This window comes from Trachinotus anak, unplaced genomic scaffold (genome assembly GCF_046630095.1).
Source record: "Trachinotus anak isolate AG129_WGS33_773 ecotype Australia unplaced genomic scaffold, CSIRO_AGI_Tana_v1 ptg000023l, whole genome shotgun sequence".
In the NCBI taxonomy this organism is placed as follows: Eukaryota; Metazoa; Chordata; class Actinopteri; order Carangiformes; family Carangidae; genus Trachinotus; species Trachinotus anak.
The window spans coordinates 2,631,007-2,654,284 of NW_027273874.1; the positions used below are offsets into that span (position 1 = coordinate 2,631,007).

At 41.2% G+C, this 23,278-nt stretch overlaps 2 protein-coding genes across 2 annotated transcripts; both read left to right on the forward strand.

Moving 5' to 3' along the window:
- The first annotated feature begins 4,689 nt into the window (after positions 1–4,689).
- On the forward strand, positions 4,690–12,697 carry sat2a.1 (spermidine/spermine N1-acetyltransferase family member 2a, tandem duplicate 1). Its single transcript, XM_071459494.1, has 6 exons — positions 4,690–4,897; positions 5,212–5,263; positions 6,100–6,183; positions 9,081–9,182; positions 9,316–9,356; positions 9,590–12,697. Exons 1-6 carry the CDS (start codon positions 4,835–4,837, stop codon positions 9,755–9,757), a joined length of 510 nt encoding a protein of 169 aa, XP_071315595.1. The 5' UTR covers positions 4,690–4,834; the 3' UTR covers positions 9,758–12,697.
- Positions 12,698–13,510: 813 nt separating this feature from the next.
- Positions 13,511–22,085, forward strand: tnfsf12 (TNF superfamily member 12). The gene is made up of 6 exons (XM_071459492.1): positions 13,511–14,335; positions 15,809–15,890; positions 17,674–17,730; positions 17,880–17,903; positions 18,017–18,144; positions 19,353–22,085. The coding sequence occupies exons 1-6, from the start codon at positions 14,162–14,164 to the stop codon at positions 19,626–19,628; spliced, it is 741 nt and encodes a 246-aa protein (XP_071315593.1). The 5' UTR covers positions 13,511–14,161; the 3' UTR covers positions 19,629–22,085.
- The last annotated feature ends 1,193 nt before the right edge of the window (positions 22,086–23,278 follow it).

The window sequence follows — 23,278 nt, forward strand, 5'->3', positions numbered from 1 at the left end:
GTAGCATTTGTCAGCTGTGAGTAGTCCAGTGAGAGGCCCCGCTCTTTCTTACTCACAACCCACTGACTAATTTTGTCTACAATGTCTCTGCCTCTAGTTGCCTGTGAGTCCTCAAGTGCGTCTGTAAAAACTGTCAGGGGTGTCTCGCGCACGTCATCAGCAGAGCCGTAGAGGCCTCTGATGAAAACGATGGCAGTGCTCTGGTTTTTCTGCTTGCGTCGTATGAAAGGAGCCGTTAGTCAGCCTTAAAGAACCACACCGTCTTGCTGGAGCTATTAATAGCCACATAGACGAACATACTTTTTTTTTTTTTCCAGGAGAAAGCTGCCCAGCAAAATCCCCCTTTCCCTGCTCATTTCCTCCCCACCCTCTACTCTGCAGAATGCCATGTACTGTGACAAATCTCTCACAAAAATTATTTTTAGCCTCAAGCAAACACACTCTTCTATTTCTACTGTGACTTGTGTATAGAATCAACACAAATCACTAATGTCACTGAGGTTATGAGCATGTTAGAGCCACATCCAGCAGACTGTGGGTTAAAAACCTTCATGTGAGATCTGACAGTGACCCTCTCTCTCAGATATTTGACTGCTGATTCATTCATCAATTATTATTCAAACCAGACTTCGCACATGACTTAACCAGCTGTAGTTTTTGTGTCGTCTGGTTTCACAGAGGATCATTACACCGCTGTTTAACCGAAGGATCGCGCAGAAAAGATGAACTCAAATTTGTAGTTTTGTCAAGAGCTTATATGGACAATCAAAAAATAGTTTATGAACACTGTTAAAAATATTAAGGTTTCTGAGGTAGAATGGTGCTAGTCCTGTTTTTAAGCGATATTTTAAGAAAAAGTTACTCCAGTATTCATAATTCAACATTGTCTTTTTTCTGTTTTTCTTGAAAGGTAACTCTGAGCTGCATTCACTGCATAAATTACACTACATAGATAAAAGTATTATAATCATTCTAATTAATGATTAGTAATATAACATAAGTTAAAGTTAAGTTAAATTCAGAATTCATTAAACTTTTCTTCTTAAGTCAGAGGTAAGATAAAAAGTCATGAGGCAGTTCATAAATACATTTATGCCTTAAAATAATACAAACATTTCTGCTGGATTCTGGTTTGTTATTCCTATTTTTAACCGTTAACACAGATGTTTTATCAGATGAAGGTATATATGTTATATTTAGGCATTGCATGTTTCTTATTTATTCACCCAATAAGCCAAAACTAAACTTTAATATGCAAGAGGTAGGAATAATTAAGCATCGTTATGCTTATATGAACAATGTTCCATAGTAATACTCAATGGAGGAAGTAGTCATATCTTATACTTAAGTGAAATGAGCAATACCACAATGCAAAAATACTAATTCCTTTTACTTGAATACAAATGTATTATCAGCAAAATGCAGTCAAGGTGTCAAAGGTAAAAGTGCTCATTATGCAGAATGGCCTAGTTTAAGATCAGTTAGAACTATAGATCCTTCATCATGTAAACTGTTTTTAGTGTTGTATGATCACAGTGGAGCTTATTGTAACTACTTTACATAAGGCTTGGTTGCATCATTATTTTATTTGTAGATGATATGATTTGTATCTGAAAGCAAAGTAACAACCAAAGCTCTCAAATTTTCTTCTGAAATGTGTAGAGGCAGGAAATAGCACAATATAGTGCGGGTACCTCAGAAGTATAGATAATGTGTTTAGTTACTTCCACCACTGTGGATAATATGGTTAGATCCTTTCTCCAAGGCGTCATGTATGGTACCTTTGCCCTCAGGCTGTGGGTGGGGTCCTGGTTTATAGACGTGCCTGCTGAAGAACATAGTTTAGCAGCTGGTATCAGAGAGTGAGGTAAAATATAAGGTATTTTGATAGGACCTAACTTTATGAGCAAATGAATCTCTAAAACTGGACACTTCAATCAGGGAAATTCATTTTACAAGATGAATAATCTCTTAATTACTTATAACATTAAATTATTCTATTAACTTAATCAGTCTAAAGTCTTTATATAAACTCAGTTCAGATATATATGTATTTACAGATAGTTCTGGATGATTCATTCATTCATTCTTGAGGTCATTATTTCTCTTTTCAAGGCGTTTTCAGTTCCTCTAACTTGGCGCTCCAGCTGTTGGGGACTTGCCGTTATTCCTGTGTGAAAGAGTGTAAATTCATGAGATCATACTCATTTCTGGTGGTGAACTTCACAGTTTGATGCCATGTCCACAGTGTGCGTCATCGCGGATTATTAGAACTAAATATAACTTCTTTGGTATCTGACACCTTCTGTGAAATTCTGCCATCTTTAGTTTTAACGATTTCTGAATGTAAAACTGCGGAAATCTCCCGCAGTATGATGAAACAAGCGTCCACACACACACAAACACACACACACACACACACACACAGAGGTCTATGTCAGCTCCATTATTAATACAAGTAATTCTCAGATTTTGTTTAGAAATAATAATAAAAACACAGTGTTAGATACATTTTGTCACAACCAGGCAGCCTATCTGCCAGCTCAGTGTGTCTGCATGCAGTCTGAAATTATGAAGAAATTAATCTTGTTTAGCTAAATTATATTTTGTATTTACTAGAAATGCTTGACTAAACTAATCAGAACATAGTATTTAACCCTCAGCTGTGCAGGAAGTGCACATTTTCCATAATGATCCCACAGACACCCATAAACTGATCTACAGGAGGCCGATCAGCCTCACTTCAAACAGCTCACATTTAACAAGACCAAGGTCTAAAACTTTGTTAAGGCTCCCCCTAGAGGCTCCAGTGGTTATTACACCCCACAAAAAAAGGTGGATGAGCTCACAACATACTGATCATATTTGGAAAATGCAGGCAGTGAGGATCATTTCAATCAAAAGGGGCTATTTGTACAGGCATGAATCTGCTTGTGATATTTTGCCAACCAAAATCACAACTTGTTTTCTGTTGACATTTTTGCTTATATTGCTAGAGGAATGGAAAAGGATCGTCCTCTTGGAGGCTCAAATGTGCTCAGTGAATGTCGTGATAAAGATTTTGATATATGTACAAAAAGAAACTGTGGGCTGATTACAGCCCCATGGAGGACGATCCAGGGGTCAGCATAACATCTGGATTGATCCTCCGGGGATCATGAACATCCCACAGACCATTTCATAGACCTGTTCTGACCAATAATTCCTGTAATAACCTATGGACTCGTCAACCAAAGTATCAAGTCAAGGGTAACTTTATCCTGACAGAGGCCCTGTGTGAAGAGAGCGTCAACAGAGCATTTCAGGATATTTATTAATGCTTTAAGCCTTCAGCAAATATGTCTAACTACATTTTTTTAATCCTGTTTGGTTTTTATTTTTGTATGCCCGTCATTGTTTTCATTATTTCAGCATTTCTGTTTACTCTGTCCGTCCAACCCTTTGTAACAGAGTTTAGAAAAGTGTTATATAAATAAAGTCATTGTGAAAAATCCCTGTAGATGCCTAACAGCTGCCTCATGCATGACCACGTGCTTTTCTGAAGAAGAGCCGCAGTAGCACGTCTGAACCAAATAAGCCACCGAGTCTGCAGCTGCGAACACAGACACTCACTTCTAATAAACCAAACCATATAATTATGTAATTAATAAAAGGATGCCTGGCTGCCTCACTCTCTAATGAGACATTAACCAAAGTTTGTGGGACATTCGCAAATATAAATGTCGGTGAGTCAATTAATAAAGGAAAAGAAAGCAGGGAGTTGCCCTGTAGGCCAAGACTCTCGGGGCCCTTGAAGGCTCCAGGTCTACTGTGTGACAGGTAGCGCACTGTAATGTGATTAACTGCAGATTTGTTTGTGAATATGACTGCACGAGGCCCCGCGATGTGGAGGGATTCTGTGTCAAAATCTGGTTGTAATAATCTTTGTTATTTCAGTTGATTTTAGACTTCGAGGGTGCATGTTCTTCAATTAATTTGTGTTTGGTGACATCTGCAGTGTGTACTACTTGAAAGCAACGAGACGCATAAACAAATTAACAGATGACACATATGATCCGGAATAAATTTGAGCCAGAGGTCGCTAGCATGCCTCTCTCTGAATCTAGAAATCCCTTGAAGACTCATCTCTTCCCAGAACTCCTCCTCTGCCTAACAGGCCTAACTGGCAGCTACTCTACATGTCTTCATCTGATCTCCTTGCGCAGATCTAGCACTTGCTGTATGCTTCAAGAGGCTTCAGTGTCGTCCCTGTAAATATGTGAGCAAATTATGAATGAGCCACCGCCACACATGAACCCAGTCAAATCAGATCGGAGGTGTTTTCTATTTGTGTGAGATTTAGTCTGAGAAACAACACATTTATGTAACAAATCTTAAATGTAGCATCAGCTAAAAGGAACATGTTGAGGAGTTTAAACAATGGGGAGTCAGTAGTGGCAGTGGCTCATTTTTGCCACTGGAGCCCACTAGAAGATCAGTCTGGGCCCCCAGTTCGTGGAGAATAAACACCAGCCAAAGAGATCTTGTAATGGGTGGGTGAATGATTTGTGATCCATCAATTGCACCATCAGTTGTAATTCACAAACCCTTAATGGAGGATGTTTTATAATCCTTTAATGCACCTTTCAGGCCACATGGGGAGCTGATTCCCCCGGTCACCTCCTTCCTGCAGGAGGGCGCTCTCACCACAGTTTCCAGTCCGTTCTTGGGGAGGCTGTGTCGCGCCGGGCTACAGGAACACCGGGTCTTACGAGTCCTATTTATATCCGTGGACGGTATCAGAGCGGAGCACCACAGCGCCGTGAGCACCACCTCACCACCACCCCGAGCCGACATGGACTTCTCTATCCGCGCCGCCAACGTGGAGGACTGCAAGGACATTGCGCGGATGATCACGGTCAGGGGACACATGTGTGCAGCTGTGCATAACACGGAAGACACTTGGCAGCCGTGACTCACATGCTTCCGTCAGCAGATCGCCTCGTATAGACGGCGTTGCTGTTAGTAGATTATTGTGATGTTATGAGATGCGTCGGTACCGAATCTGATGTGTGCACAGCTGCCGGAAGTGCCATGTGTCCCTGCGCGTTTGGGACGCAGACTGGCACTAACTCGCCTGTTTAAGGCTGGTTATGGAATTTGAATATGTCAGGAATAGAAATGAATGGTGACAACTGATGTCATTTTTTTTCCCCCTCCCCCCCCCCGCAGGAACTGGCTGAATATGAAAAAGTGGCAGACCATTTGAAAATCACGCAAAGAGGTAGGGCACTGTATGAGGAGTTAAATGGGCATTGATCTCCCATTAAAATGTATTTGAGCTTCTTAAAAACAAAGGTGAACTTAAATGGAGGCCTGACAGATGGGAAATCAATCCTTGACCTTGGAAACAGCATTTGGGGAAGAGCAGCCACTAAATGGACCTTGTGGTCAGATTTCCAGTGTAAACAATGAACGTTCAGTAGGCTAATACACTTTTTGTCCAACACCACCAATCCCATGGCACTGAATTGAGAGCATGATACAATCAAAAGCTACTAAATGGATCTTGTGGTGACATTGTTTTTTTTAAAATTTTGCAGTAGTAACTATTGTTATGTTGTTTTTCTGTGACAGGAAATGACACGACTCCACTTCCTTTAAAAAAGAAAGTGCTCTAATTACTTTTTAAAAATTATTTTGGATTTTATATTCCTCCAATTGGTGAAGGTCTTTCAAGTTAATTCCTGAAAAAATCAACAACTTGTTCTAAACTTAACAGAACTAAAATATTTTACTTGCATATGTGTATCTGTTCCATAGTTTTTGTTCAGAAAACATAGAAGAAATTCTTAAGAAGTTAAACTTACAATTTTATTAACCCTGGAGGTGCAAATGCAATTCCAAAGCCCTCTCCATGAATGAAAATTTTGATGAAAAAAATAGTGATTTCTGTCGGAAAAATACTTGATTGGCCTAAATAATGTGTCAGTTTTAAGATATTATCTCAATGTGCTCAAATTGAGCTCCAGCCTGGGGCCGCCGAAAAGAGGCCACCGACCTTAATTTCAGGCCATCTATAACCAGGCTATTAATTATAGGTGTCTCTTTTGTACGCAGACTTGGAGCAGGACGGTTTCTCCAAGAACCCGTTCTTCCACGGGATCATTGCTGAGGTGCCAGAGCAGCACAAAACCAAAGACGGTGAGGAGGAACCATCGGTAACACTGTTTCCTTACAACACTTAGCAAATGTCCGAAACTAGCAAGCGGCTGTGAATATCTGTGAGCATACAGAATATATTTTCATACAAACGAACGGGATTACAGAACTCAGAAACAAAAGAAATAAAGAATAAAGAATAATCCTCCTTCTTTCTGAGACACTCTCTGATCAGTGATGTAACCGGAGGTGTTTGCATCACCTCTCAAAAGAAAAGCACCTGTTGTGACCTCATGTGCAACATGCTTCGATGTGTCCCCCTACCAATTGCAGTGCAGCTGCGTTTTTGCAGCACTGAGCAATTCAGTGTGGATTAACCCTTTAATTTCTGTTCTTTCAAATCAAGGTTTTAGACAAAAGCTTTCAGATTAGGCCTTTTCGCCAAATGTCAGTCACTGATGTTTACGTCCTTTTCAGTGCTTAAAGTGAAATATGTAGTTAAATTATAAATCAAGCTGACATTATTTATAGATTTAAACTGTTTAAACTAGATTTAAATACTGTTATTTCATTTTCTCCTAACCAGATTCCTTAACCCGAAGTCCACCAGAATAACTATGTACTACAGCAAAGAAGAAAAAACATTCATTTTTTGCTTTTGTATCGAAAGGTTTGTAATTAAGAAACCAAGAGTAGAGAAACTTGGAATATTCTTGTACTTTTTACAGAAATGGTTCGACCAAAAGTGATGTTTGTATGCCAGTATGACTTACAGAATGGTTTCTGGCACACTGTTCCAGCCTCACCAAAACAACAAAAAAATGGCTAGCTACTGGGAAACATCTGGGTCCCAAAAAGGCCATAAAAATCTCCAGACAGCTTTTTCAGGGGTATCTTAAAAGCCGATCAATTGCACTGAGTCCAAAAGTCAATTTTACTTCATTATCTCTGAGATTTTCAGCACTCATAAAGCTCTTGTTGCTGCATATTGATTTAGCGGAGGCGTCTGTCTTAATGTTCATCCTCTAGGGCCACTCTGGCTTTGATGTAGACAGGTGTACACACTATGCTGAATTTAAACCTGCATTAACTTGACGACACTGACACAATTGTCACCTCATGAAGCTGATATGCAAACTTGTTAGCCATTGGTTGCTTGTGACACTTTCCAGCAGACACAGAGCGACATTAGCATTCATTTTGAGTTGTTTTTCTGGCCACCTGAGGAATTCAACTCCAATATTCACTCCTCCTGTAGCTTTATTTGGGTCTCATGGGTCATATTTAGGTTCAGCTATGTTCACTTGTTAATGGTTAACTTTGTCTGCTGTTAAGTGCTGGGCATGTCAGGAGTTTATCAGAGCTTTTTTTTTTTTGCTGAAATCAGCTGCCTGTGTCTGGCAACAGTAATTTTCCAGGCCATAAAACCAAAACAATGAGCTGAGAGACACTAAAACGCTCGATAGAGCTGAGAAGAACTGCAGATTCAGTTGACAGTTCTCTGTGGGTTCATCGCTACAATCAATCCTATTCACATTGTAGTCATACTCAAAAGAAAGTCAGGAGAATTAGATAGAAATTACGAAAAATATTGTCAGTACAGATTTATAGAAATATTGATTAGAAGTTATATGACCCATATATAAATGGGGAATTGTGCAACAGAGGCTTCAGAGCAGGTTTATCAGCCCATTTATAGAGGTTCTTTGTCACCTAATGTAACATTATACTGCTGATGTGGCCTCTCGCCTTACACACCACTTACATAACAAGGCTAACACACTGCTTTTCCCCAGAATACAGCAATGAGACATTAACGTACGCTCTGCTGCCCAGCTGGGCCTTTTTCTTCCATGACACAGGCCTTTTTCCATAAAGTCACCCCTGTCCACAGTCCGCTGGCCTCAGATATCTGACTCTGTACTGAGGAGTGGCTATCTGTATATGTTTGACTCACAACATTGCCTTACAATGGCTGGATCACCCGTGACTCAGATAAGCAAGCACTTTTATTTGTGCGGCAGGATACAGATTAGCTTGTGGAAACCGGCCTAATAACCACACTCAGTAGAGGAAAAATAAAAAAGTTTATAGCAACATGACCAACAAGAACGTACTGAATCCCCTGATTAGCCAGCATTATTAGATAACATACATACAATACAGGATATTGTTAGATAGATACCATTAAAGCTGCACTTATCAATAATTTTATATTTACAATATGTCAAATGACCATGTGGAATGTAAAAGGGGAGTGTTTTAGCGTCTTTAAGCTCACTGTTTTCATTTTACAACCAGCGCCTTTAATGTTTTGATGCACTCTCACCGCTCTTATCAGTGTTGTTTCCAGCAGTATCCAGCTGCTGTTTTCAACAAAACAAAAACTAAAGATAAAGCAAGTGCAGACAACAAAGCAATTAGCTAACGTGGTGGCACATTTAACAACTAAAAAGCCATTTTTTTCCCCCTCGGGAGTTGGTATTAGAGTTACACAGCTAAAAAGAAAGTGAATATTGAACTTACATCCATCTGGAGAAGTTGAAATGAAAGTGATAATCCACCTTTAGTCAATACCGGCTGCATTGTTTGCTCAGATGTTGCCTCACACCCAAATCTGTAATTTGTCCCAACCAGCCAGGCTGCGTTTTTAAAGATCTGTGCCCATTAAATCTCTGTGCGGACACGTTTGACCATTATAGCAAAACACTGGATAATAAATCAGGACTGATTGTGTAACATCACATCTGCAAGTCATAGTTCAATTCATAAAATTACAAACAGAAAATGAAAGATAGGAGAATAATATGCAGTTATGAGGACATGATAAAAAAAAAAAAAAACATGCTGTAGTTATTAAAGATAGAGAAAGACAAATATTCTAGTTGACATCTTCCATTTTCTTGGTCCATTGATTTTTTTCAACTGTTTGCTTTCAGGCCATACGAAGATTGGCTATGCACTTTACTTCTACTCCTACAGCTCATGGTCGGGGAGAGCCGTTTATATGGAGGACTTGTACGTGATGCCAGAGTTCAGAGGTACAGCACACAGACTCAAAAACAGACGTGTCATTGTTAATGTTGTGAATACAATTTGTAATCATGTCCTGGAGAAAATAAGTCAATAAAGCATATCTGTAGAGTCTGTAATAACGTGATATCTGTTTTTCAGGGAAGGGCATTGGCAAAGCACTGATGAGCAAGGTAGCACAGGTAAATAAACCATCAACTGTTTATTTGTGACAGTTACGAAATGGAAATGTTCTGCAGACATTAAACCTTGGGCCTTTTCTCTTTTTATACAAACAAAGTTCTTCATTTGCATTGCTAAAAAGGGAAAATAATGCATAATATGTCCTGGAGCTTGCACATTGAAAATTATCATTCCTAATGTCAGAACAGCAATGCTCATATCTGTCTTTTCATTTAACTCTGCTGTCCTGAAGCTGGGCATGGCTGCCGGCTGCAACCAGCTCAATTTCACCGTTCTGGACTGGAACAAATCTTCTCTGGACTTTTACCTCAGCCAGGGCTGCTATGATGTCACAGCTAAATTGGGCTACCACTGCATGCGCTGTGAGGGAGAGGCGCTGGAGCACCTCGCCCAACCATAACCAACCGACTGGGCTCATGACCTTCTGACAACCATGAGGTCAACCCACACAGTGCAGGGATAGAGCGCCACTCAGTAGCCCCATTCCAAAACTTGACAATCACAATCATCATACAGGTTTCCTGAGAAAAGAAATTATTAAAATAATGAACTGTTTGATAAGCTCCATCCCCCCTTAGTTACTGTTGCTATTTTAGCGAAGCTGCCATAGTCCAGCACAGCACATGTGCTTTGTACAGTGGTAACAGTGGCAGAATTAACCCCTGAAATCTGAGTTATTTTTTTGAACAATGAGTCTTTTATTTCACACAGAAGGAAACAAAGGCGGGCTTCTCATTTCTAGCCAACAACTGCAGATTTTGGTGGCTGAAATTACAACAATTGCAGCTTTTATCAGCTGTATTTAGTTAACATTAGCTAATTTGCCAATCCTAACTCCCTGACTCTGTCGAGTTAAAAGGACTAAAGTTGGCTGGAACGATCCAGAAAGGCATTCCAGCATCTTGGATTAATGAGTAAATAAATCTACTACATAATATATATCAGTGTTTCTTCCAGCTGATGCTGCTGAGATACTCACTCCAAAAATCAAAGTAATACTCCCCCGCGGGGTAATTCGCCACTTAAGCATATGGGGAAATCCAGAGCTTGACAGGCCTGCTGCGCCCAGCAACGATTGCTAAGCTGTGATTGGACAATCGCTGTTTGGAGGAGGGATTTAGCAAACAGTTGATTAGCTTATTATTGAAATAGTGAAGATGTAGTTGTAAGTATTGGAATGGGGCCTTTGCAATACATTTAAATACATACATGTAACATAATCAAGGCACTGAAATCCATGTTTGTGTTTTCCTTGTGAGATGTTATGACCTTTGATTTTGGTGTTAAATGGATCTGATAACCTTACCTCTCGGCCTAAAATGTGAAACAATGACGAGGCATCATACGACAGGTGTAACAGGTGTGTATGTGTCTGGTGGGGGGTCATATTTGTGGGGATTTTTAGAGGAAGTCTTAACCACTCTGAAGTTTTTTTTAGCGCAAAGATCCAGAAAAACCTTATGCATCGCAAAAACAGTGGCGTGTGTTTCTTTGTACGACTGTTGAAAAAAAAGATGAGGTGAGATTTGGGTTTCCATCCCTTTAAATTTATGATTGACTATGACAACAGCAACCAAAGAGTCGGTCACCTCTCCCCTCGTCCTCCAGATGAGGAGCACTGTAAAGCTGTATGTGAAGCACAATGTTGGTATTTGCACTGTTTTCTTCCTTTTTAAGCTATGTACATACTGTAGAGGGTTCTCGTAATGAAACTGTGCACTAAAGGAATCAGTTGGACTCAGTCTGAAACCCTCTTCCCTGCTGCCAAACAGCAAACTCTTGGGGCTGGTTTCAAAGAAAATGGATGAAGCTTAGAATCGAACAAAAACGATCCATCTGGTGGAATTTGAAAAATAAGAGAAAACCTTGGACCGTGCTCAGTCTGTGTCTTTGAACCTGTCCAGCTAAAATGAAAGTGGCACAACTCTGGTCTGCACTTCTGTTTTATATCCAGTCTCATTTTAAATAAGAGGGCTTTTGTATCATTTCCAGCCATTTAATGAAAACAGTCTGAGTTATGATTTATTTTTAGTTTGTTTTTCTCTCAATCTAAACAAGCAAGAACCACTGACCCTCCTGTGCAGTTTGCATTTCTTTTCATACTTTGTTTACAGAGTAATTGAGTGAAGAATGTGCAATTGTTTTTTTTTCCACTTCTGGGACATTGCATTGTAAAATAACCATGTATGTTTGCCTCAGTGTGCAAAACCTCCAGAATTCATCCATGTGGAAAAGTCCATTTAATGCATTGTCATCAGCGCTATTACAGAGTGCATGACCCAAAAAATCAATACAGAGTCCAAGGGAACATGAAGAGATATTTATATCCTCCCTTGTCTGCGACTTCCCATCAGAACACCAGACCCAGAGCTACAAATTATACAACTTGTAGCTCCGTTTCCAACATGGATTCCTCAGACTGTTTCAAAATCAAATCAAAGAGTTCAACCATGATTCCTGTCAAGCCCACTGAGGTCTTTGCCATAAATCAAAACAACTTTAAAGAGCAACTTTGCATTCGCAAGACGATAAAAGGCTTTTAAAAGTCCATTCGGGGTTTCAGTGTGCAGGGTGTGTTACGACGCAGTGTAACAGCCAGTGTGAGTAGACTAAACAACCATGTTGATGTGTTGGGTTCATTGCCTCAACTTTGGTGCTATTTAGTTGTCAGGAAGCGGCTACGTGTGTGTTACCCTGTGAACCATACATGTCATATATATATTCAAATGTGACATGCAGTCATTTGTGAGGCGTAGGTTTTAACATGTTAATGTGTCTTATCTGGCTCTGAAATGGTTCAAAATGAAGATGGTCACTGAAAACTGTGTGAATCCAGAAATGCTGATGTTCCAGGAGCCCGGTGCATTTCTGATTTTATGCACTGAGTTTTTTTTGTTTTTTTTTTTGTTTTTTTTAAAGGCCTTCATGGGATCAAATAAACTCCCTCCACCCACACAGGAGCACGACATCCCTCAGCTGAAGTTAAGAGCAGGAAAAATGGATTCATTGGGTTTTCACATGACATCAGTGACATGTTCGATGCCATTATTTCACCCAAGTGGCCACAAAAAGTAGCTTTTAGAGTTTTAAGTGTCATTTGCGCTGCCAGAAATCCTGATGCTTAAGAAAATACCAAAAGCCATATTAGGTTTAGCCTAGAACCTGCATGAAATTCGAATGTTGGTTTCATAAAAGTATTTTAGGCTTCGTGTCGTCGCCAGTTCATTCTTGGAAACCAAGAGTGTGTTTTAATGTTGACTTGACTGTTCAGTAGTTGACACTGTTCAGAGGAATAAAACCTGTCAGACTGCAGTCAAATAAAGTGATGTGTGAACATAAACCTGTGTTGTTCTTCAGTCTGAGTGAATTTATCCACAATCAGTTAATAATCATTTACCAGGAGTAATTAGTTTATTTAGATTTGACCTCTAGGGGGAGCACCAACATCAACTGTACCTTTAATCCCAATAAAGAATCAAGAGAAAACTCCTGTTCTTGTAAAATAAAATGTACATAAATTGTAAAATAAATGTAAAAATATATATTTTTAAGAATATATGTATAAATGCATAAAATATATATAATGTATATTTTTTTTAACCTGCTTATCCTGCTGCTTTTTTTGAGGTGTAAATGTAGTAGTGGACTGATTTGACCAAACCTTCCAGCTCCAGCTCTTGTATTTTTATTTAAAGACTTTTTTACTAAATTTTGCTCAACTCTAGTTTAAACTTTTACCTTCCTGGGCTGAAAAGGGGAACATACTGGAACTGATCACAACTCACTGATGCGCAGCCTGTGACCTGGAGTGTCATAGAGACGCTCACAGCTCACTCACAGCTAATTGCTTTTCCTGTTTGAGCTTGAGGTTTGACTCACACTGCTCCTAAAGAAGTTAACAATGTTATCTTAGATTTTTTTTTTTTTTTTTTTTTTAAATAGCCTACCTCACTGGAGAGCTGTGAGTGTATGGAGAAGTGTCCCAGTCACTGTGTGGCTCACCTGTTGATGGTACAGCGGATTCAAGCACGTCCCTGCGCAGCACAGCTATACACTACAGCCACCGTGTGGCCACAAGCGGGACTGTTACACGCGTGAATGGCACATATTTTCACGGCATGCAGCTTGATGAAAGTGATTTGAGAAGCAGAGGAAGCTCCGGTGCGCCTCGACTCTTTTGCTTGTGCCCACCTCGTTGGGTTTTTTTTTTTTTTTTTTTTTAACACCGCGGATGCCAGCTGGTATCTCTACATCAGAGCTCACTCCGGACGCACGGAAAGTTCACCTCCAAGTCTGTGTGTGTGTGTGCGCGCGTGTGTGTGTGTGTAAATTCACGCTCCTGTGTGTGCTCAGCAGCCAGTCTCTCTAATAGAGTGACCCCCCAGCACGCTGGTTAAAGGGAAGACAAGAGAGCTGAGTCAACGAATCACAAGGAGAAGGATGCAACAGTTGATGTGCGCAAGTTGCACAGTTTTCTTGTGTTTGGAGACGGCCTGCACACTCGGAGGATGGTGGCTTTGATCCGTGTGGAGGAAGGAACGGATGTTTTGTCGCTTTAAAACCCCCTTCATCTGTCAGATTAAACGCAAATTAAAACAGAAAGATCTCCCCCCCCCCCCCCCCCCCCCGCGTCTGAACGCAGCGGGTGTTTAGTTACAGCCAGTCCATTTGCGCGTCTTCCCTAACCAAAATGGACATTTGGACAGAAATGCATTTGGAGGTATTTCACGCTCAGCTGGAATGGAGTTGAAGTGCGGATTTCGGATGGTCTGCGGCGGAGAGTAGCAGTGCAGTCTGCAGCAACATGCATCGGATTCTGCAGAGGAGGCGAGTGCGCAAGCTGCGGGTCGTCTGGGCTTCTCTGGCCCTGGTGGCTCTGTCTCTGGCCGCCTGCAGCGCGCTGTTTACGGCGTGGACATGGCGGCAGACGCGGGACCTGTCTCAGTCCTTTAAGATCTTGCAGGACCGATTGGAGCAGGTTTGTATTATACTTTAAAAAAAAAAACAAAACAAAACAATGAAGCCTTCAAAACACCCCCCCCCCCCCCCCCCCCCTCTTTCCCTCTCTTTCTCTCTCTGTAAAAAGCATGCATGTTTGTATCAACAATAATATTTACTCGCCGCCAACTTTTACAGACCATCAAGTGTTTGTTATGTAACTTCTTGTGTGGCTGCGGTTACGGGAATCTTCGCGGGGGGTAATGTGGAAAAATGCAAGTCCACACTTTACCCCTTTCTTCCCCCCTCCCCTCCTCTGTGCACGTACTCTAATCTATTGCACCGTTTCTCTGCTTGGCACTTTTATTGCTTACCAGTAACACAGTGCAGTCAAGTTGCGGAGTTGCTGCTTATTTTTGTGTCCAACCCCCGACCCCCCCCCCCCCCCCCCCCACACCCCCGCCATGTTTAATTACTCTGGTGCCAGTTGTGCTCCAGTTTTATCTCAATTTACTGGAAAGCCTCAACTATTTGGCATGTAAGCGCTTCATACCCAACTGACTGCACCGAGGCTTGAGGCGTGAAACAGGCTGGATGATAGAGTGTGGCAAGTGTAAATCATCTGCAGCAATGCATAGCTTCTTCTCATGCACAGGTCAGGAGGAAGTACCCTTTCAGTGCCAGTCAAATCTGCAGAAACCAGTCTGAAGCCCCGTGCAGTCTTGTGCAAAGTGCAGTTTTTAAACCTCCTGCACTTGCAGCAAATGTTAAGACTCCGGCACGAGGTTGCATCACAAGGCAAATTATTTCTAAAAGCAGCCAAGAGGGGCTGATGGAAATTCTTCTGGTTTCAAGTTCAGACTATTTACAAAACCAGGTTGCACTGGATTTGAGATCAGGGGGACAGGTTGGCTGTGTATCATGCTGACAGACCTGCACACACACACACACACACACACATACAAACACCCCCAAAACTGGACACGTGGAGTGTTGATGCTGGAGCCTTTCCCAAGGGGCCCCGTTCTGTCCATTTGACCGTTCGCCAGCTCCTGACGAGAGCCAGTGAGTGAACGTCTGGAGAGTGAGGAGCAACTCGCTGCCTCCATTTCCACAGTAGCAGTAAATTTAAAACACACTCTCCCCGAGCCACTTCTCTCCTTACTTCATATAGGGCTCCTTTGGTCACTCAGTGGGCCCCCAGCCAAGGATTTAAAAACTTTGCTGGCTTGACAAAACTGAGGTCTTTCGGTAAAAGAGGAGTAAAGACATGTGAGGAATGCAAAGCACTAAAAACATGCATTAGGTGTCGCAACCAGTCTCTGAGGAAGTGGTAGACCTATTCTAAAGCTAGCATGGCAGCCGGGGCAGGATACTGGAAAAGATGAGCCTGTTTATGTGGCTGGCTGGCTGGAAGAGGCCGTGTGGGATCTGTGCCAGAACAAAGTCATAATAAACTTATTGGACATTTGTTAATAGTGTGGTTTTTTTTTCTCTCTCTCTCTTTCAACAGGTCAACACACAGAGGAAGGCCATTGTTCAGCTCATTCTGGAGAAGAGAGAGCTGCTGGTGGGGCAGAGAGTGAAGCGAGACGGTATTGCAAATCAAGCTGCATTTTCTTGACTTCAACACCCCCGATGTGTATCGCAGTTTTGTGCTTTTTAGCCGTCCAGATCACCACAGACACAATATGCTTACCAACTGTGCTCTGTTTGTTTTTTTGGGAAGAACATTTAACACAAATGCTGGCCAGTCTTGGCCCACATGCCACTATGGTCAGGTCTAGCGGGCCCGCAGGCACTACCCGCTGCTAAAAGTTGACACAGGAAAAAGTAGGCAGCTGGATGACTGTTCCAGAAATTACAGGTCTGACCAGAGCGGCCTCGGAGCCCAGAAAACCAGCTGGCGCGGGAGCGAGGCCTTGTTGCACGCTTTTGGGCAATGAAATTGATTTCCCCCCCCCCCCCCCCCTCTCTCCTGAGCGCACGACTGACACAGCTATGATTTGTTGTGAAAGCGGTGATATTTGATGACCTATCATTGCTGTATTTATAGCCTCTGCTTGCGTCACTGTCACGGGATGGCTTGATTGTTCACATTTTGTCCAAGAGTGAACCCTCCAGACTCTTTTGTGCTGGACTGCAGTCGAGGCATGAATGTCCAAATTTGACAAAAGGATTCCTTTAGAGAACAGCATGTCTGGCCAAAATATCTATACTGATATCCTGCAGGTATTGGCTTTTTACTTTGGTAACTGATATCTGATTTTGTCCTCCAAAACGCATTAAATAGCGTTCAGAAATTCATGGCTATCAATAGAAAAAAAAAAAGAAAGAAAAAAAAGCGCAAACAGCTTTTTCCAGTTTATGGAAAGTTGACCACCGCGGTGCAGCGTTTCAGCAGGACACTGCTGTTATGTTCTCTCCTGATGACTGACAGCTTAAGTCAGGAAAATCTGGCTAGCCTTAGGGCTTTACGCTCGCCCGTAGCAAATCCTAAATCTACAGGGTCACCCACCTGTGAGTTATTTTAGCAGGGACTTAATATTCCTGTATGATGGCGGGGGCCCGGTCGAAACATAAAGTATGTGTTTCACAGTTCATACGTACAGTATTCAAGTTGTATCTGTGCTTGAAATCACTCCCCGTGGGCCAGATTGCAAAAGCTAAAATAAACCTTAAGCGAGTAATAAGAGCAGACGTTCTTCACTCAGGCTCTGGCCTTCTAGTGTTGTGTTTTATTTATTGTATTTATCCGAGCAGGGGCCAATAGCTGTTGCTTCACTCTGTTCTCAATCAACTCTTTTAGGTCACAGGGCAGCCAAAGACCTTTTTGACTCTCTTTTTCCGGCACTTCATTTCTCTTATTTTGCCTTCGAGTGCTTCAGCTTTTGTCTCTCAGGCTACATTTAATGCTTTCTCATTCACTTTACCTCTGTCCATCTTGTCTTTTTCTGTCCCCCCTCCGCACACACACACACACACACACACACACACACACACACACACACACACACAGCTTTCCACCCTCCCTCACTCCATCTCTCTCCTCTTCTCTGTATTCGGTATTTTCTTCATGACTTAGACCAGCTGGCACTAAGATTAGTCCCGACAGGGGAAAAAAATAAAAAATAAAAGAGGCACACGCTTCTGACTGAAAATAACAGTTTGAGGAAATATATTGAAGCACGTGAAAGGAAATCCTTTGCCCATCTGCTAACCACGTTAAAAGGAGCCAGGTTGAACCTAAATGGCCGCAAATTAACACACCATGTTATTAGACAGATACAGATGGGAAAGATTGTTTTATCAAAAAACCACAGACATTATTTTCTTTGCCATTCAAACTCATATTCTGTCTTTCTTTGCCTTCCGAAGGGGGGACGCTTCGAGGGAGGAATGGAAATGGAAAGAAAGCGGCGTCTCATTTTGAGAGTAAGTGGCTTGGCAGATCCCTTATAGCCGTCTCATGTAGCATCTGCTGAAGTGGTTTCAATCATATACCCCTATACGATTGCACTCATAAAATCTTAATTGACTTTCCCTTTTCTTTCTCTTTCAATGTCTCTTTTACTTTCCACCAGTCACCAAAGTCTCCTCTCAGCAAGGTAAGAGTCATAAAAATGAAGGACGGAGGATAATCTGTGGATCTCTCCTCTATGAGATTAATAACCTTGGATATATATGTGTGTGTGTGTGTGTGTGTGTGTGTGTGTGTCAGTGGGAGAAGGTGGTGTAATAAAGGGCTGGGAAGAGAGGACGCTGAATATGAGTAAAGCGGTGAGCTATAACAAGGAGCAAGGCACCTTCACTGTGGAGAAAGCGGGCGTCTACTTCCTGTTCTGTCAGGTGAGCTTGTGCTGGGAGTTGTATTGTTTTTTGAACAGTGTCGGACTACAAACTACACCATCATAATTATTTTCTTCCGATTTCACAAACCAAACCAATGACTTAAATCACTATGTGTAATGTGACGGGAGTACATTGTAGTGACAAAATGATGAGGAAGAGTCACGTGACTGCAGGTCCCAGCTTCACAAACCATTAAAGGTCTTTCAGCTCATTGTTTTGGTGTCTGGTTCACTCTCACGGCTCTCATCAGTTTTGTGTTGAGCTGTTTTTAGTGAAAGAAATGATGATAAAGACTTTGTACACGACCTGCCCAGCACCAAATGCCTAACAAAGTTAGCAACTAAGTAGTAAACAATATGGAGCTTTTAGCAGCATAGGAGCCTCATATTTCCCTGAGGAGTTGGTGGAGACCAAAAACAGAGCTAAAAGAGAAGTGAGAATTAGACTTACACTGACTCTAAATAAAAGCTAACAACTTTGCCACATCGACTTTATAAGGTGGATAAATGACAAACATCTCAGCTTGTTCCGCTGCCCCCAAGTCGCCAACAAACAATGAATGCTGTCTTGCTGTCTATTGTATAATGCCATTTGGAAGTCATTAAATAGTAGTAAAATTTAGCACATTTGATGAACAATTTCCAAATTAAGTCATAGCTTTGCTCATTTTACAATAGTTATCAAAAAGTGAGGCTTTGGTACAGGTTTTGACAGTACCCAGATCCAGGATAAAGTTTTCACATGTCTACCAAAACGAAACCACCAAATTGTAGAAAATAGGGAAGAAAGACTTTGTTCTTAAATTTGTCTTCTGTACTTCCTGAGGTGCAGTGATGAAAAAACCTGACATCGCTGTCATATTTGCAACTCCAGTGAATCAACTAGAGTCTTGTGACAAAGCAGCTTTATAAAAACATTGTGCAGTGGTGCGTGTCATGTTTCTTGGAGGGGTAATCTTGTGTAGCCAGACACTGGTCTTGTCAAGTTGACAACAGTCTGGAGAAAATCGGGCCAAAAAGGAAAAAAGGGAAAAGAAAAAACTCTGATATCGAGGCCTTGCAAATCCCACGACACTGTGGTGAGTTTTGTGTTAGAACAGAAACAAATTCTCCTTGGTACAGCTGAAATCTCTTAATAACTTCGCTCTCAGTGTCACAGAGATCGAGTTTGGGATGATTGTCTTCCTCCTCTCTGTGTCTCCTCAGGTGTTGTTCAACGAGCAGCAGACTCCGTATGTGAAGCTGGATGTGGTGACCAACGGCGAGAGGCCTCAGAAGCTGCAGTGCATAGAGGGTTACGCGACAACACCCTCCGCCGGGCCGCACTCTTTCCACTTTGTGAAGTCCTGCCAGGTGTCCGGCCTTCTGCGACTGGATAGAGGCACGAAGCTGCAGGCCATCACGGGCTCGTCCTTCAGACTCCACACTGTGGGCAGTCCCTCCGCCTCGCCTCACGTCTTCAGCATCTTTAAGGTCAACTGAAGCTCAGCGCTCATCGGATCCGGGCTGGAAACTTTTTAAAAGTACATAAACTCATCTGAGTACAGCAGAACTTGTTTTTGTATGGATGAGATTTTTTTTCTACGTGGTATAACAGTCATAAGCAGTTGAGGGCATCACATCCTGCTACAGCCTCTTCCCAAAGACGTTAATTTGAAAGAGAAACCTGACATTTGTGGAAGTTGTTGTGGAAATTTTCTCTGGACAGTGGTGCTGTTTTGGAGCGCAAAACATAGGCTTTGGATTACAACCAAGACCCAAAGTGGACAAAGGGCCTCAGTGAATGTCTGCCGGGAGAACAGATGTGATGGAAGCTGTTCTGTAGATAAAGGGCTTCATAAAAAAGAAAAATACTTGGATGTTCATCTTAGCCTTCGTATCATGTAATAAATTGTGCTTACACTGTCTTTATAAGACTGACAGTAAAGCTGTGCATGCACCTTTCACTTTTATATCACCGGTTGCCTCAAGAAGCTGAGAGCACATCTGCAAGCGTCAGATCTCGACACTATAAAAGCCTACATGAGTTGTCATACGAGTGTGTGTGAAATCTAATGAATCAAACTGTTCTTGTTTATACTGATTTTATGCTCTTTACAATTCAGTGTGCTGTTGTGTGAAATTGTCGAAAGCCCTTTTAGATACTTGTATATACTATATACATTTTACATATGTGCATATCAAGTTAGAAGCTGGCAAAGAGGAACATTTTAAATAACATGGATGTGAATTTGTGCTCTTTTCTAAGGTGAAATTTGATTGTAAGGTATTTTTATGTATAGTATACTTGGCTTTACTTTTGAAAAGTATGTGCAAGTTATAGACGCGTACAGCTATAAATATATGTCTTTCTTTTCTGACTTATTTTTAAGCGTTATTTGTTTAATGACACCACAAACATCACTTTCTTGCCTATATGTTAATCTTTGATAATTGTTAATGATCATGCCATTAATAGCATTGAGAGGAAATGATGAAATCATAGTTTTGGGGAGGCCCTAACACAGTCAAGGCTGTAGTGGGAGTAAAAATTGACATTGAGTTTTACAGATTTTGTATTAAAAAATGATTTTCATTGTTTTGTATAATATAGTTCTTCAAAATCAAGGTGTGGCAATATAAGAGGAAAGAAAGAAAAAGTAAAAGTGAGTGAAATATCTCTGTATTGGATAGATTGTCATGAAATTACATAAAAGTACAGCCTCAGCTGTATTTACTGCTAGCAAAGGTTAGACAGCTAACACGCTAAGCTAAGGTAAACATTGTAACCATTATACATGATAAACATCACCACGTTAGCACGTATGTTAGCATTGTCATTGTGAGCATGTTAGTATGCTGACATTAGCATTTAGCATCGCTGCGCCTACGTACAGCCTCACAGAGATGCTAGTTTGGCTGTAAACTTTCTCGCTCAGTTACTGAATGTCACATAGCTAACAGGCCATTTTAGTGAAACATTATTGCCTTTATTGCCTTTATTGCACACATATAACATGTATCCACACAGAGGTCAAACCTCAGTTGGTCTGTCGCAGCCTTAGCTGTTCTTTTGTTTGGTTTTTTTTAGCGCTAATAAGCAAGTGTTAGCATGTTTACATGTTAAACCAAGGTGTTAATTGTGAGCATGTGGTAGCGTGCTAACATGAGCATCTAGCGCAGCGTTACTTCAGCCTCGGAGAGCAGTTAGCATTTATCTCTTTTTGGAAACGAAACTCTTTCCATTCTTTCATATGGTGCTGCTGCTGCTTTCTGTAATATTTCCTGCAACAATACAAACAGCGTGTATTTCTAGCAGTGGGTTTCAGCACTCCCACTCTTGTTTATAAGTAGTTTTTGTGGACGGACCGCATTGGTTTCTCCTCAGCACTTTACTGCAGCTAACACAGTCGTTTTTTAATTGGAGCCAAAAATTCACGTTTTCACATGGAAAAAAGTGTAGACTTTAGACACATATCCTGTCTGATTTCCTCATCGTTTTCCTCTTCCCTCATGTGTCTCGCTCACCCCCCAGCCACCAGCCACCCACATCCACATGCCCCTCATATTTCCCTGTCAGCACTGATCAGATCGTACACACACTCACTCACACACACTGAATCCCCTGAGTCTCCTCTACACACACACACACACACACACACACACACACCAGCAGCCATCTAAATTTTCACTTCCTGAATCTGAACCTGAACCACATAGCTCCAAGTCTTTGGGGAAAAACATACTTCGTCCTTCCCCTGTCACCCCCACACAGTTCCCTGCCCTGATTCCTTTTTTTCTAAATGTCAAAGTTTATTACCACCTCGGAAAATCTCGTGAAGTCTTGTGAAGAAATTTTCTGTGGAATGATGATGTATGCAATGCCGGGACATTTATTTTTATTATTTCTTCTCAACCCACTCATAAGTGTTGAATAAACTTTTTTGTTGTTTTTGAAAAGTTTTACTTTTATTTTTGTTTTATTAAAAAAAGCCTAGAAAAAACAGTATTTCTCCCAAAATAAAGGTGAGCAGAAAATGTGAAGTAGTAAGTTGTCAAAATGGGATGAAATGTCTCTCTCAGTTAAACTGGATATTCAGTACAGTAAATTAAAGCTGCACTGATCATTATTTTCATATTAACACTGGGTCAAATAATTATGTGTAACGTTAAAAGTATTTGCTAGTGACGCTAAACCCACATATATTTGTTATTCTGTAGTTACCCTAAGCTCTACGGAGCATTTTAGAGTCTTAGCTAAATATAGTTTTTTTTTTCGGTTTGTTTTGTTTGGTTTTTTTTTTGTTTAGCTATTATTATTTGGTTCTCTCACACTGCTCTTAACAATGATGAACTCACTGTGCACTACCTGACCTGCACAAAACAGCAGGCACGAAGGTTAATGACTAGTGGAGCATTTACATGGAAAACAGAGCGAAAGGAGAGTGAATACTGGACTTAAATTACATTGACCAGGTGGACACAAGCATGAATCCAGATGAATGCCCATGTTGCTTTGTGTCTGCTCGATGTATAAATGTCAACTATTCACTAATGCGTTAGCCACAACAACTTTACAAGGCGATAATGTGTCAGTGCTGTGTTAGCAGCTTGTTACGTGGCCCTTGAGTGGCCAAAAAAAAAGAAAAAAAAAAAATCCACTGATATTGCTTCAAGAGCACTTTTAAAGTGGTTATAATGCATAGTTCAATAATAACAATATCTTCAATGACAATATCAAAATAATGTAAGAGGGTCCATGTGTGGTGATGAACCTACAAAGGATTATCAACCAGATCTGCAGCTCCTCGCGGCTTTACAGAGCTTCATAGTGGGTTCACTGTCACTGCTTTTATAGCCTTGTCTCTGGCTGCAGCAGGCAGCTGTTTTCAGTAAGATAAACCCACTGTACGCTACCTGCCTGGAACCCAAAGGCTCACAGACTAGCTAGTAAACACAGGGGGCTGTTTAGCAGCCAAAGAGACGGATATTTTGTGAAATAATTTGTGGAGGCCAAAACAAAGCTAAAAGGAGAGCGCGTGTTGGACCTAGATTCATCGTGTTGCAGCTTCTTGTGCTGCATCCTGGTGGTAAAAAAAAAAAAAAAAAAAAATTCGATTAATGTTGCTTTCAAACTTTTTAATGAAAATAAT